At 42.1% G+C, this 17040-nt stretch overlaps 1 protein-coding gene across 1 annotated transcript in view; it reads right to left on the bottom strand.

The window, feature by feature from the left end:
• LOC128652275 (Fanconi anemia group B protein) overlaps positions 1 to 17040 on the bottom strand; it is a 226294-nt gene that overhangs the window by 166596 nt on the left and 42658 nt on the right. The window contains exon 2 of the mRNA XM_053705213.1: positions 8138 to 9119. Within this exon, the coding sequence (XP_053561188.1) occupies positions 8138 to 9079 (942 nt within the window). The 5' untranslated portion in view covers positions 9080 to 9119. The remainder of the gene's footprint in view (positions 1 to 8137; positions 9120 to 17040) is intronic.

The raw sequence follows: 17040 nt of genomic DNA, 5'->3' as shown, positions 1-17040 counted from the left end.
GGGGAGAGAGCGCAAAGGAGAGGGTCGAGAGAAAGCAAAAGAGAGGAGGGAGAGAGAGCAAAAGAGAGGGGGGAGAGAGCAAGGGGTAGGACCGCTGTACTGCACAAAATGGCCCGTCTACACAGGCTTTAGTACTAGTTTAAAATACTGAAAGGCCGTGGAGAGAGCTCAAACAGCTCAAAAGAGGGGAGAGGGGGGAGAGATCAAGAGGGGAGAAAGAGACAGGGGAGAAAGAGAGAGAGAGAGGGGAGAGAGAGAAAAAGAAGGGAGATGTGGAGAGAGGGGAGAGAAAGAGGGGAGAGAGAGAGGGGAGAGAGAAAGAGAGAGGGGAGAGATAGAGAGGGGAGAGAGAGAGAGGGGAGAGAGAGAGGGGGAGAGAGAGAGACAGAGGGGGGAGCTAGGGAGAGAGAGAGAGAGGGGAGAGAGAGAGGGGAGATGTGGGGTGAGAGAGAGAGAGGTGGGAGAGAGAGAGAGAGGGGAGAGAGAGGTGGGGGAGAGAGAGAGGGGAGAGAGAGGGAAGAGAGAGAAGGGAGGGGGGAAAGAGAGAGAGAGGGGAGAGAGAGAGGGGAGAGAGAGACAGAGGGGGTAATGGAGAGAGAGGAGAGAGAGAGAGAGGGGGGAGAGAGGGGGGAGAGGGGAGAGAGAGAGGAGAGAGGGGGGAGAGAGAGGAGAGAGGGGGAGAGAGAGGAGAGAGGGGGAGAGAGAGGGGAGAGGAGAGAGAGAGGGGGATAGAGAGGGGGATAGAGAGAGAGAGAGAGAGAGAGAGAGGAGAGAGAGAGGGGAGAGAGAAAGGGGGGAGAGAGAGAGAGAGAGAGGGGGAGATAGAGAGAGAGAGGGGGGAGAGAGGGGAGAAAGGGGAGAGAGAGAGGAGAAAGAGGGGGGGGAGAGAGAGAGGGGAGAGAGAGAGACAGAGGGGGGAGATAGAGAGAGGAGAGAGAGGGGGGAGAGAGAGAGAGAGGGGAGAGAGAGGGGGGAGAGAGAGTGAGAGAGGGGAGAGAGAGTGAGAGAGGGGAGAGAGAGAGAGAGAGAGAGAGAGAGAGAGAGGGGGGAGATAGAGAGAGGAGAGAGAGGTTGAGAGAGGTGAAAGAGAGAGGGGAGAGAGGGGGGAGAGAGAGAGGGGGGGGAGAGAGAGAGGGGGGGGAGAGAGAGGGGGGGAGAGAGAGAGGGGGAGAGAGAGAGACAGAGGGGAGAGAGAGAGACAGAGGGGGAGATAGAGAGGGGGGAGAGAGAGGGGAGAGAGAGAGGTTGAGAGAGGGGCGAGAGAGAGAGGGGGAGATAGAAAGAGAGAGAGAGAGAGAGAGGGGAGAGAGAGAGGAGAGAGGGAGAGAGAGGAGAGAGAGAGAGGGGAGAGAGAGAGAGGGAGAGAGAGGGGAGATAGAGAGAGGGGAGATAGAGAGAGGGGAGAGAGAGAGAAGGGAGAGAGAGAGAGAGAGGAGCGAGAGAGAGAGGAGAGAGGGAGAGAGAGAGGGGAGAGAGGGAGAGAGAGAGGGGAGAGAGAAGGGAGAGAGAGAAGGGAGAGAGGGGAGAGAGAGAGGGGAGAGAGAGAGAGATAGGGGAGAGGGGAGATAGAGAGAGAGGGGAGATAGAGGGAGAGAGAGATTGCAAAAGAGGGGGGGGGGGGAGAGAGTGCAAAAGAGAGGGGGGAGAGAGAGAGCTCAAAAGAGAGGGGGAGAGAGAGCGCAAAAGAGAGGGGGAGAGAGAAAGCAAAAGAGAGGGGGAGAGAGAAAGCAAAAGAGAGGGGAAGAGAGAGCGCAAAAGAGAGGGGGGAGAGAGAGAGAAAGCAAAAGAGAGTGGGAGGGAGAGAATGCAAGGGGTGGGACCACTGTACTGCAAAAAATGGCCCTTGTGAACGGGCTTTAGGACTAGTATATACAATATTATAGATGTCAGCCGGAAGATCTTCATTGTTATTGCGATTACAATGGGACGTGTACAATATTGACATCTCGCAAATCACTTATATATACAATATTACAGATGTCAGATGTCTGCTTTTTGGCTTTGTGCTGCTTAGCTTGGCAAATATGGATGATCCGCAGTTAGTTGCTGCTGGTGCTGTTGAACGAGTGGTGTACAATAGAATTAGTGAAAATGTTGTTTATTCTTTTTCTTTTCCGATTGTGAATTTGTAATGCATATGTGCTATGTTGCGTGATTGTTAGTATATTTGAGCTGTGTTTTTGTTGTGCATTATGTGGTATATGTAATATGACAGAGCAGTGCGTATTTCTCGCGAGATCGAGTGTTAGTTGAAAAATCTGTGCTTCTTTCATTTATCATTGATCTCTATGGAAGAATGTTTAACTCTGCCGTGATTACGCGTAAAAAATAAACGCGGTAGTCGTGTTACCGCGACGGGTTACGAGGTTGTTTGGAGACTCGTAATACCTACGTTATGAAAAGTGCGCAATGGAAATAAAGTACGCGTAACTAACGCACCCCTCCTAACGCACAACTCGTAATCTAGCCGAATGTTTGTTGCAGAAATTATCATTAAATGCATTTATAATACTTTATGCAATTAATCTGTTATTTGGATAATTTAGCAACATTTATAAATAGAAAATGTTATAATATTCACTGCCCCCACCCATTACTTCACAATGCCTCCCTTCTAGAAAAAAAACATTTGGTGGGAAACACTGATATATTAAATAACTGTACTGGCATGCATTATAGATTGTAGCTATGCTGCTGTTTTGTTTCTATAAAGAGGCAGCTTGTAAAGTGTTTTAGTGACCACTGACTAGTATGAGATTAAATGAACAACAACCCTTACAAAGCTTGTATAATACAAGATGTACTCAGTATATATATATATATATATATATATATATATATATATATATATATATATATATATATATATATATATATACACACACACACACACATATACATACACACACACATATACATACATATAAACATACATACACACACATTACATGTGAAAGTTTACCAAGTTTTAAATATTTCAAAATGACCTGCAGAAAAATTTTCACTACAAAAAATCTCATCGCAGAAAGTGAAAAAAAGTTCTGTTTCTGGGACCCTCGATTCCAAGATATCAAAGAAGCCTAACTGAGGCCCTATATTTATACTTAATAAGTCCCGCAAGATAGCACCTTACAGGAAACAAATAAGTTACAGTACATTCTGATGAAGTAAAATGAAACAATCTTACCGGAATCTACGCCGTGGAACAGGAACACGGCCCTTCAAGTGTGACGAATAGTAGCAGCGCCTCCGCCATGGACTTGAGAGAAGAAAGCAGGCAGCGAAGCAAAGTTCGACAACGCCGATTGCTTGTAGAGCTGTTAATATGAGGCGGGATGATTTCGCAGAAAGACTCTCCCTGCATCTCCGGACTCTTACTTTCATCCAGGCCCTCACTGAGAGACTGATAGGATTACTTAAAACTCCCGTCCCTTGACGGAGAGTACTACCCTCCATAAGAGACAAAAAACAAACTTCTAACACTTCTCTGCCAACCTCCTGGGACGAAAGGCAAAGAATGACTGGGGGATGAGGGGAGTGAGAGGAGTACTTAAAAGGGACATAATACCCAAATGTTTAAACACTTGAAAGTGATGCAGTATAGCTGTAAAAAGATGACTACAAAATATCACCTGAACACCTCTATGTAAAAAAGAAAGATATTTTACCTCAAAAGTTCCTCAGTAGCCACATCCCATTGTAAAGGATTTTTAAGCAGCATATCAGTATGTCTGTCCCGGGACAGCCGAAGAGATGAGCCTCGTGCACTGTTATTTCCCTATTCAGTGTAAGGAAGTTTACAATAAAATCTCATGAGAGTTTAGTCAAATCTCATGAGATCACAGTAAAAGAGTTCATGACCTCAGCTCTGCTGATGGGCTGCTTTTCATTTCTTCATTATTCTTCATTATTTTTTTTACCTGCAACTGAGCAACAGCTGAGTATAACTTATTACACAGAACTTACTCTGCTGAGCTGAGGAGATTGTGAAGTAAAGTATCTTCCTTTTTTACATAGAGATGCTCAGGTGATATTTTCCTGTCAGCTTTTTACAGTTACACTGCATCAGTTTCAAGTGATTTAGCATATGAGTATTATGTCCCTTTAAGTCTTTGGCTGGGGTGTCTTTGCCTCCTCCTGGTGGCCAGGTTCTTATTTCCCAAAAGTAATGAATGCAGCTGTGGACTCTTTCCCTTTATGAAGAAAAACTAAATTAAAGTGAATGTAAATTTTGATGATAAAATGCCTGTTTTTTAAAAATTTGATTAAAAACAGGGGCACTTTAATTCAAAATTTACATTTCACTCGTGTTGTGAAAATACCTTTTAATCTTGACAGCTGCTGCATCGCTTCCTCCGCCCATCGCAAAGCCTCTTCCTGGTTCTAAAATGATGAATCAGGCTTTCTCCAATCACAGCGTTGAATCAGACACCGATTGGAGGATGACTGATTAGTCATTTCTGATGTAGGAAAAGGCTTGTGACGACCAGGGGAAGCTGGAGCGGCTGTCAAGATGAAAAAGTAAGTATTTTCACAACACAAGTGAAATTTAAATTTTGATGAATTAAAGTGCCCCTGTTTTTAATCAAATTTTTTAAAACTGGGCACTTTATCATCAAAATTTACATTCACTTTAAATACATTAGAACACAGACAAAAATGACTCAACAAAGCGGTTAAACACATAGTCCAACTGCAGAGAACTACTGATACTGAGCAGAAAACAGCTGGCCAGTGGAAGTCGCACAACCACACCAATAATCAGTTGTGTACAGCTAGAGAGCAGTTTTGCAAGAATGTTATCCATCTGCACGAGCACTAGAGGGCAGCACTATTCCCTGCCGTGTAGTGCTCCAGATGCCTAACTAGGTATCTCTTCAACACAGAATAATGTGGGCACAAAGCATTTTTGATAATAGAAGTAAATTGGAACCTTTTTTTAAATGGTATTCGCTGTCTGAATCACAAAAGAAAATGTTTGGTTTTCATATCCCTTTATATGTTTAAATTATTTACATAATATATTACATAAAAAAGACATAAAGATAGTTGGTGTGTTTATGCATTAGTTTATTAGCAAACTATACTTTATAATAGTAATGGCCAACTTCCTAACACATGGGGGCCCCACATCAATTTTTGAGAAGCTTTAAAGGGATAGATAGGTCAAAATTAAAATGTGCATAGGTGCATTTCAATTTGAATATAAGCATTTTTTCAACATGCAACCATTATCAAAAATGCTTCTAATAAAAGTTATTACTGTTTTTCTGTGGCATACGCACATATCCTGTGCGGGCCCATGCACCATATTTAACCCCTTAACGATGCATGGTGTGCAGCGGCATTTAGCAGCCTTCTTATTACCAAAAAGCAATGCCAAAGCCATATAAGTCTGCTATTTCTGAACAAAGGGGATCCCAGAGAAGCATTTACAACCATTTGTGCCATAATTGCACAAGCTGTTTGTAAATAATTTCAGTGAGAAACCCAAAGTTAGTGAAAAAGTGAGATTTTTTTTTATTTGATCGCATTTGGCGGTGAAATGGTGGCATGAAATATATCAAAATTGGCCTAGATCAATACTTTGGGTTGTCTACTACACTAAAGCTAAAATTAACCCTACAAGCTCCCTACAAGCTACCTAATTAACCCCTTCACTGCTGGGCCTAATACAAATGTGGTGTGCAGCGGCATTTAGCAGCCTTCTAATTACCAAAAAGCAAAGCCAAAGCCATATATGTCTGCTATTTCTGAACAAAGGCGATCCCAAAGAAGCATTTACAACCATTTGTGCCATTATTGCACAAGTTGTTTGTAAATAATTTCAGTGAGAAACCTAATATTTGTGAAAAAGTGAACGCTTTTTTTTATTTGATCGCATTTGGCGGTGAAATGGTGGCATGAAATATACCAAAATGGGCCTAGATCAATACTTTGGGATGTCTACTAAAAAAAAATATATACATGTCAAGGGATATTCAGGGATTCCAGACATATATCAATGTTCCAATGTAACTAGCGCTAATTATGAAAAAAAAAATGGTTTGGAAATAGTGAAGTGCTACTTGTACTTATTGCCCTATAACTTGCATAAAAAGCAAAGAACATGTAAACATTGGGTATTTCTAAACTCAGGAAAAAAATTAAAAACTATTTAGCATGGGTGTTTTTTGGAGGTTGTAGATGTGCAACAGATTTTTGGGTTCAAATTTAGAAAAAGTGTGTTGTTTTCCATTTTTTTAATCATATTTTATAAAAAAAAATTTTATGGTAAATTATAAGATATGATGAAAATAATGGTATCTTTGGAAAGTCCATTTAATGGCGAGAAAAACGGTATATAATATGTGTGGGTACAGTAAATGAGTAAGAGGAAAATTGCAGCTAAACACAAACACAGCAGAAATGTAAAAATAGCCCTGGTCCTTAAGGGAAAGAAATTGAAAAATGGCCTTGTCCTTAAGGGGTTAAACACCACAGCTTCTCAGATGGTCAGCAGTAGCTTGTATGACACAAATCACTTCTTCAGAGGCAATACACACCACCACCACCTCTCTGAGCATCCCTAGTGTTTGAATACTGGTGCACGGGCCATCACAGCATATATGTGTATGCTGCTGTAAAACAATAACTTTTATTAGAAACATTTTTGCCAATGGAAGTATATTGCAAAAATGCTTCTATTTAAACTTAAAATGCACCTATGCACATTTCATTTTTGAACTTTTAATCAACAACATATTTTCTAAAAATGCCCAGTGGCACAAATTTAGGTAAGTTTTCGGGGTAACCTCTATCTGCTGTTCTGAATTGTGACCCACCCTGAGAAAGTCCCCAAAGAACACATATTTAGTTCTGCCTAATCCCTGGAGCCACCAGAACTAGTGTTGAGGGCCGCACTTGGAGCTTATGCCACCAGTTGGCCATCCCTGCTTTAGAAAATAAGATACTGGTGACAAATGTATGGAATAGTTTAAAGTAGGGATGGCGGACTGGCAGTCCATGGGCTACATGCCGCCCTCTGCACTACTTTTTTGCGGCACCTGGGAAATAGCAGAACTAAGACTGTGTGTCATAGTTTTTGGGTCCCAGGAAAAACAATAGACATTGATTTGTATGTGGCCCTTAAAGGGACAGTAAAGTAAAATTAAACATAAATGGATTGGATAAAAAATGACATTTGAAACAACTTTACCATTTACTTCAAATTATCAATTTTGCTTAGTTCTCTTTGTATCCTTTGTAAAAGAGTAATTTTAGGTGAGCTCAGGAGCGTGCACATGTATTTAGCCATCTGTCAAAAGTGTTTGAAGTATTAACATACATAGTAACAACCACTGCCTCTATAGAATGCTAAAGACACATGCATGCTCCTAAACTCCTATTAGCCTACCTAGATTTATTCTTCAGCAAAGGATACCAAAAGAACAAGGAAAAGTTGATAATATAAGTAAATTGTAAAGTTGTTTAAAATCACATGCTCTATCTAAATCATGCACATTTAATTTGGACTTTACGGTCACTTTAAGGTTTCTAAAATATTGATCTGTGGCCCCCATGTCTTAGGAAGTTGGCTATTACTGGTTTAAAAGTAACAAAAGTACATTATCAAATGTATTAGAGAAGTTTCCTAGCAAGCTTTATATAAAGCGCTAATCTTTAACGGTGAGATTAATTAAGTACATCATCCTTAGCAGCAGTTTGGAAAATGTGCTTAAAGATGCATGCTTAAATCTTACAAATAAGAAGGCTGGTTCGGAGCTTGCTAAAATGATATGTTTATATAAAACCTATGTAAAAATAAACGAACATTTATGTTAAAGACACATGTCAAATTGCTGACAATAAAAGAATGGTGCATTAAACTTATTTCACTTCCATGTTCCTTTATGAATTTAGTCTTCTCTATAAATCTACAATGAGGGAAACATATTCTGCATTTTCAGATGAAACAAATTTACACTTACATCCCATTATATACTCAGTATGCAGTAACAATAGAGTTTAAGGGAGAGGGGTTAACATATAAAATGAATAACAGGAATCAGAAGAGAAAAGAACAAGAAAAAAAAGAAATGTTTGGTTCATTACAGACAAATCCAACAGCAATAAAAAAGATTTTGTAAGTAAATACCTGCCAGCTGTCCTTCCATATTGCACACACATCTCCAGAAATAAAAGAAACAATAAACAACAAATCCCCTCGGCTTGTGAAAGCTACTTGTAACTTGAAGGGATTTTCAAATGGAAGTTGGCAAACCTCCCTAGGGACACCATTATGGAACCAGATAAGTTGTTTACTGCTTGCTGCAACAACTGATGTTTCGTATTTGTCATTCTTAATGTGCATTGTGCACACCTGTAGGCAGCGTACAACACTGCTGTATGCACTCGGAAGAAAGCAGGAACCAGGCATGGTTTTTTGTTCTTCAGTAGAATATGCTATAAACTGCTTTTCTGGGTGATTAATTACATTTTCTCCATCATCTCCACTCTCTTGAAAACTATCATCAGTTATTCCCAATATTAATATTCCTTTGGGTTTTAGTTCACCAGCCCAATGAATGGAAGAAATATTGATAGAAGCATTTAAAATCCCTGAAGTTTGGGGTGAAACATAAAAGAGCTGGTTATGGTGTCTCCATACAACAGTTGGTCCATCACACATCTGTAGATCATGTACTGTTTCAAAGTCCACTTTCCATTTAAGGCGACATTCAAGGTCATTTGAGCTATGGAGCATAAACAAGTGACATTTTGCCACCGCGCTCTTTTTCTTTTTACCATGTCTGAGTAAAACACAAGGAAGTGTTAAACCAGTTCTTGTGTCTCCAACACAGTTGACACAGACAAATTCAATGACTGAATAACTGCTTGAAAAATTGTATTGTCCTGTGAAATTTTCAACAAATTGTCCAGATAGTATCTGAAAAGTTCTTCTGTAGAAACAGAGAGAAGCCTTCTCCGTCCCACCAGAAGCAGCTTTTACTGTAGAAAGCTGGAATGTAATGACTTCTCCGTTGTATGAAATAACTTTCTCATGCTTCCCATCAAGATTCATTTTTTTATTTGCCATTCATCAGTTTTTGTGATAAAAAGTTAGGATTCCTCTTAACCTTTAAAAATAAATACATTTACATTTTAAGTAGTTAACAGAATTGAGCATTTTACTCATGTATACATTTTTTTCACATTCATAATGACTGCTCAGGAGGCAGTGAACCACAACACCTAATTACGCATACTTCCTAACATTATCAATATTTCATACCCCATATAAGATTTCCTTCTATTGCTCCTAAAAAACTGCTACTGGCTTCTTAAAGGTTTAGCGCTGCGGAATCTGTTGGCGCTCAACAAATAACCGATAATAATAATAGTCTAGTCAAAATTAAACTATCATGATTCAGATATGTATGCAATTTTAAGAAACTTTCTAATTTACTCCTATTATCAATTTTTCTTCTTCTCTTTTGGAATCTTCATTTGAAAAAGCTGGAATGTAAGCTTAGGAGCCAGACCATTTTTGGTTCAAACCCTGGGTAGCGCTTGCTGATTGGTGGCTACATTTAGACACCAATCAGCAAGTACTACCCAGGTGCTGAACCAAAATGCTTAATTTTGACTAGACTATTACTTTAATACTGTGACATGTTCCTATGTTTTATGCAAATGTGAACTATATCCTTAGGAGCCAGACCATTTTTGGTTCAGACCCTGGGTAGCGCTTGCTGATTGGTGGCTACATTTAGACACCAATCAGCAAGTACTACCCAGGTGCTGAACCAAAATGCTTAATTTTGACTAGACTATTCCTTTAATACTGTGACAGGTTCCTATGTTTGATGCAAATGTGAACTATATCCTTATGCTATTATTACCTTCTGGTCACCAGCTCTGTGTCTGCTTAAAGTGAAGGTCCATTTTGATGAATTAGTGCCCGTTTTTTAATAAACCTGTTAAAAACAAGGGCACTTTAATTCATCAAAATTGACATTTCACTGTTTTCTTCAAAAACTTACCTTTTAATCCTGGCAGCTGCTCCAGCACTTCCTCAGCCCGTCGCAAGCCGTCTTGGCGGGTCCAAAATGACGAATCCGGCTTCCTCCAATCACAGCTTTGCATCAGGCCAAGATTCCCCCGGGGGAGAAGCTGTGATTGGAGGAAGCCTGATTCGACATTTCTGATGTCTGCAGAGGCTTCCGATGTTTGGGGAAAATCGATGGAGCGGCATTCAGAATTAAAGGTAAGTTTTTGAAGAAAACAGTGAAATGTCAATTTTGATGAATTAGAGTGCCCTTGTTTTTAATAGGTTTATTAAAAACCGGGCACTGATTCATCAAAATGGACCTTCATTTTAAAGGGAAATGAAAACCAAAAAAATTATTTTATAATTCAGATAGTCAATAGATAATAAATAAATAGCCATGTGATCAGGGGGCTGTCAGAAGATGCTTAGATACAAGGTAATCACAGAGGTAAAAAGTATATTAATATAACCGTGTTGGTTATGCAAAATGGGGAATGGGTAATAAAGGGATTATCTACCTTTTAAAACAATAACAATTCTGGTGTTGACTTCATTTCAGAGGCAATGTTCTCTAATTTACCGTCTCTGTGTGGATGACCTCTCTGAATTGTCATCTGCACACTCAGGTCCTTGTGGCTAGTTTATTATAATCACCCTAAGATTGAGCAGCACACAACTGTAAGGCAGCCTACATAGTATGTATACTCTATGTATTCTATAATTTATACCGTCCTAAACAGATGAAAAGATTTTGTATCCAGGGGAAATGGAGAGATTTATGTTCTTTTATTTAATGGGACATAAAGCTGCAATTGGAAAATGCTCTAATGCATTTGTAGTTTTATCACCTGTCTATTCCTATTTATTTAACCCCTGCAATGCCCTACTGATGCAGAACTTACCCTGAGAAGCATGGGTGTAGTTGTCAATCTGTGGCTGTGCTCAGCTAAGGACCAGATTGGGGGGGGAGGGGTTAACACATAGGTATGTAATGGTGCAATTAAAAATGTTCTAATTTATTGAATTGAGCAGCATTACATATGTGTAGCCACCGAATCAGTGACAGTGTTCAGCCGACGACTGGTAGAACATTGCTGCTCAACAGCTGATTTTAATTAGACATGTGCATTTGTATCCTTCGTTAGGATCCAAATGCGGAAGCTTGTGGCATTCAGCAACACTAAATTTAACACACTAAGATTCGTGCAAATCCAGATTTTAGCGTGTTGAACTTTCAAAAGAATTAGTCTGGCTCAGAAATGGGCCGAATGCCACAAGCGACCGCCGTCTTCCGCATTTGGATCCTAACAAAGGATCCAAATGTACATCTAATTTTAGTTATGCGGTCAATCATTTTGGGGATTAGACAAACAGGCATAGGTATGCATTTAACAAATCAAAACACACTAAAGCATTTTCTTATTCCTTTAACTGAATAATATTACATCTTCGCCCTCATGTGTACTTTGCCTTCTAAGTGATACCTGCAAGCACTATATATGGGATTGGCACCAGGGATGCAAATGTGTTTGATACAGTCTTTTATAAGTATCACTCTGGCAGAAGAAACGGTGATCAAATGATTGTGAGTACCCATTATATAATTTGTTTTGCCCATTCATGTTAAAGGGACATAAAACCAAAATATTTTCTTTTATGATTTAGGTAGAACATACAATTTAATAAAAACTTTCCAGTTTACTTCTATTATCAAATTTGCTTCATTCTCTTGCTATCATTTGTTGAAGGAGCAACAATGCACTACTGGTTTGTAACTTAACACATGGGTGAGCCAATGACAATCGGTATAACATAATTTATGCTTACCTGATAATTTAATTTCCATCTGTGGGAGGAGAGTCCACTGCTTCATTCATTACTTGTAGGAATTAAGAACCAGGCCACCAGGAGAAGGCAAAGACACCCCAGCCAAAGGCTTAAATACCTCCCTCACTCCCCTCATCCCCCAGTCATTCTGCCAAGGGAACAAGGAACAGTAGGAGAAATATCAGGGTATAAATGGTGCCAGAAGGTAATATTAAATTTAGGTCCGCCCACCAGAGCAAATGGGCGGGAGCAGTGGACTCTCCTCCCACACATGGAAATGAAATTATCAGGTAAGCATAATTTATGTTTTCCATCTTAATGGGAGGAGAGTCCACTGTTTCATTCATTACTTGTGGGAACAAATATCCAAGCTCTAGAGGAAACTGAATGAACAAAAACGGGAGGGTAAAAGGAGACGGACCCTATACTGAGGGCACCCCAGCCTGCAGAACCTTTCTCCCAAAAGCTGTTTCCGCCGAAGCAAAAACATCAAATTTGTAAAATGTTGCAAAAGTATGTAAAGAGGACCAAGTAGTTGACTTACAAATCTGCTCCATAGAAGCCTTGTTCTTAAAGGCCCAAGAAGAGGCCACAGCTCTAGTTGAATGAGCCTCAGAGGAGGCTTATGCCCCACTGTCTCAATGCGAAACGGAGGACATTGCTCAGGCAAAAAGATAAGGAAGTCAAAGAGGTCCTCTGACTTCCACGCATCCCGGAAAAAGAACAGACAGAGAAAGAAGTTTGTCTAAATTCCTATGTGGTCTGAAGATAGGACTTCAAGGCACAAACCACATCCACAATTACATAAAAAGGAACCACAATCTCTTGATTGATGTTGCAAATTGACACAACCTTAGGAAGAAAACCTAACTTGGTTAGTAGAACAGCCTTATCAGCATGGAAAGCCAGATAAGGAGGGACGCATTGCAAGGCAGTAATCACAGATACTCTGTGTGCAGAAGCAATAGCCTGTAGAAAAGGAACCTTCCAAGACAATAATTTAATGTCTACTTCATGCATAGGCTCCAACGGAGCCCGTGCAGAATCTAAAGAACAAGATTTAAACTCCAAGGAGGAGCAATAGATCTAAACACAGGTCTGATCCTAGCAGAGCCTTAACAAGTGACTGCACACCAGGAAGCTTAGTGAACCTCGTGTGCAGTAACACAGACAGGGCCGAAATCTGTCCTCTCAGGGGACTTGCAGAAAGCCCTTCTCCAGTTCATCCTGGAGAACAGAATAAGTAGGTCCTCCACATCTTATGATAGATGTGACAAGCAACCAAGATGAACAAAGAGACCTTGGTCAGCAGATCCCTGCGACAAGGTAACTTCCACGGAGGAGATAACGACATCCCCACTAGTCCGCGAACAATATCCTTCGCGCTCAAGACGGAGCAATCAGTATCACTGACGCCTGCTTGATTCGAGCCACTACACTAGGTAGTGGTTATGGCCGTAAAAGATAAATTAGATTAAACCTCCAAGGCACCGCTACTGCATCTGTTAGCTTCGCCTGAGGATCCCTGTACTTCGACCCATATCTGGGTAACTTGGTACCAAGGACCAAGGATGGTCTTGAGACGGACATTGGGACAAGTGATCCGGACAAAAACACCAGAGTGCGATTCCCTCAATCTGTTGTCCAGAGAAATCTGTTGAGACAGATCCGAATGATCGCCGTTCCACTGCTTCAGCATGCGCAGTTGCAACAGTCTGAGGTGAAACCTGGCAAAGGAAATGATGTCCATGCTGGTCACCATGGGACCAATCACCTCCATACACAGAGCCACAGATGGCCTAAGGAGGTCTGGAGGGCAAGACATGTTGAAGCTAGCCTGCAACGTCTCTGGTCTGTTAGAAAAATTCTCATGTCTATGGAGACTAAAATAATACCCGGGAATTCCACCCTGGTACTGGATACAAGATAACTCTCTCTAGTTTTATCTTCCATACATGGGATCGAAGAAGACAGAAGAGAGATTCCGAATGGTCCACTCTCCGAAAAACTTCTTGGAAAATGCTGCGTTGGCTGGGAATTAAACCCGGTCAACTACTTGGAAGGCAGATATGCTCACCACTATACCAGCTATACCAAACAGAAGATCAATAAACTGGAAGTGCTGGTCCAGGAAAGCAAACCCTAGGAACTGGAAGTGGTCCTTGAGGATTAGTACGTGAAGGGAGCATCCTTCAGATCTATCGTGGTCATGAACTGCCCTTCTCGAACGAGGGGAAGAATGGACCTATTGTCTTCCTCTTGAAAGAGGGGACATTTAAAAACGTCTTTAAGCACTTCAGGTCCAAATCGGACGGAAAGTTCCCTCCTTCTTTAGAACCACGAAAAGGTTTAAATAGTATCCCAAACCTCTCACTGCGATAGGCACCGGGAGAATAACTCCAAAGAGGACAGATCCTGTATGCACCCCAGAAAGGCTTCTTTCTGGCCAGTAAGACAGGAGAGAGAAGGAACTGCCCTTGGGTGGCTGAGACTTGAAACCTATCTTGTGACCCTGAGCCATGACCTCCAGGACCCATGGATCTTGCACGTCCCTGAACCAAGCGACTGAAATGAGGGACAGTTTGCCCCCTACATGAACCAGAAGAGGACCAGGGACCGCCCGTTCATGCCGACTTGGACTCGGCGGGCTTCTTGCTCTGCTTGGATTTATTCAAGGACTGAGCTGGCTTCCAAGAGCTATTGGTTTGCTCAGGCTTAGCGGAGGACTGCTGACATGGGCTTTATCAAAACTGTCAGGGTGCCAGGAATCAGACTGAGACGAGAAGTGCAAAAATAATCACACCTTTATTAATAACAAAAAATAATAAAAAGTCCACAAGTCAAATAACAAGCCAGGAGTCAAAACCAGAGCTGGTAGTCAGGAGACAAAGCAAATAGTCAGACGAGCAGGAATCAGGAACAAGGAAAACAGCAGTGTCAGGAACAAGCCAGAGATCAGGAACCAGGAAGGACGTCAGGCAGCCAGGCAATACACAGGAACTCTCACAAACAGGTCTGAGACAACGCAAAGGCAAAGCATACTGAACAGAGGCCCTTTAAATAATAAGTGATGACATCACAATTCTGAGACTGCATCCTGTCTCACATGGATGATGCACACCAGTCTGGCCATAAAAGGAAGTGCAGGAAGTGAGCAGCATCCCCCACAATGCACCATAGTCAGGAAGAGAGGTGAGTAAAATGGCTGCCAGCAGCACATGGCAAATACAACAGGGAAAAAACCCTGACAGTACCCTCCCCTCAATGACCCCTCCCCCGCAGGAGGATACAAGGCTTATTGGGGAAACGGGCATGGAAGGCACGGAGGAGGGCGGGAGCATGAACATCAGAGGAGGGAACCCAAGAACGCCCCTCCGGCCCGTAGCCCCTCCAGTGAACCAAATACTGTACACGGCCCCTGGACATACGAGAATCAATAATGCTGTTGACCTCATACTCCTCATGGTTGTCAACAAAGATAGGATGGGGACGAGGCAACACAGTGGTAAACCGATTACAAACTAATGGTTTCAAGAGGGAGACATGAAAAACATTGGAGATGCGCATAGCAGGAGGAAGGTCAAGAGCGTAGGCCACAGGATTAACCCGTCGGAGTATTCGAAAAGGACCAACATAACAGGGAGCCAATTTATTGGAAGGCACACGAAGGTTCAAGTTGCGGGAGAACAGCCAAACTCTCTACCCAACCTGGTAGGAAGGTGCGGGCAGACGCCTACGATCAGCCTGGAACTTTTGGCGCTGCATAGAACGATGAAGGCAATCCTGAATCTGCACCCACGGAGATGCTCCTCCAAAGCCGGAATACCATGAGACATGAATAAATCGGGCAACAAGGATGGTTGAAACCCATAATTCGCCATGAACGGGGATAACTTGGAGGAAGCATTAATAGCACTATTACGAGCAAACTCTGCCCAAGAGACACAGCAACGGAGGAACTGTTCCAGAGCTTGATTAGACCTTTCCACAGCCCCTATTGGATTGAGGGTGATATGCCGAGGAGAAGGAAAGCTGGATCCCCATTTGAGCACAAAAGGAACACCAAAATCTGTAGACAAACTGGCTATCCCGGTCCGACACTATCTCCTTGGGTAACCCATGTAAACGGAAGACCTCCCGTGCAAAAATTGAAGCAAGCTCCTGAGCGGTAGGCAACTTCATCAAGGGAATGCAATGTGACATTTTAGAAAACCACCATAAGGATAACAGTATTGCCATTGGAAACAGGGAGCTCGACAATGAAGTCCATGGAAAGATGTGTCCAAGGACGCTCACCATTAGCAATAGGTTGAAGAAGACCCACAGGAAGACGTTGAGGAGTCTTATTCTGTGCACAAACTAAGCAGGAGGCAAAATACGCAGCAACATCAGAACGAAGACTTGGCCACCAGAATTGTCGAGTGACAGACCAAATCATTTGGTTCTTGCCTGAGTGACCTGCGGCTTTAGGATAGTGGTAAGTGTGCAAAAGTTTAGTTCGAAGATTCTCAGGAACAAAACACTTACCACTAGGTTTTTCAGGAGGTGCATTGGTTTGTGCAGCCAGGATCTCCTCCCCCAAGGGAGAAGTCAAATTAGTACGTATGGTAGCCAAATATGGTCAGGAGGTATAACAGGAGTAGGTACAGACTCCTCCTTGGACAGAGGTGAAAATTGTCGAGAGAGGGCATCAGCCCTAACATTCTTACTACCAGGCAGGTAGGAGACCACATAATTAAACCGAGACAAAAAAAGCGCCCATCTGGTCTGTCGGGGCGACAAATGTTTTTCTTCAGATAGATAAGTTAAATTCTTGTGGTCAGTAAGAATGAGCACTGGCACGCTAGTACCCTCGAGAAGATGCCTCCATTCCTTAAGTGCCAACATTATGGCTAGTAATTCCCTGTCGCCAATTTCATAATTGCACTCCGCTGGAGACAATTTCTTATAGAAGAAACCACACGGATGCAAGGAACCGTCAGGTGTGGGACGTTGAGGCAAGAGGGCACCTACTCCAGTCTCAGACACATCGACCTCAAGAACGAAAGGCAGGACAGGGTTAGGATGAGCCAGAACTGGAGCGGCAGCAAAGGCAGTCTTAAGACTATCAAAGGCCTTAATGGCAGTAGGTGACCAATGGAGTGGTTCATTCTCTTTACAGGTCATGTCTGTGATAGGTT

This window comes from Bombina bombina, chromosome 3 (genome assembly GCF_027579735.1).
Source record: "Bombina bombina isolate aBomBom1 chromosome 3, aBomBom1.pri, whole genome shotgun sequence".
Lineage (NCBI taxonomy): Eukaryota > Metazoa > Chordata > Amphibia > Anura > Bombinatoridae > Bombina > Bombina bombina.
This window is presented reverse-complemented; position numbering and strand designations above follow the sequence as displayed.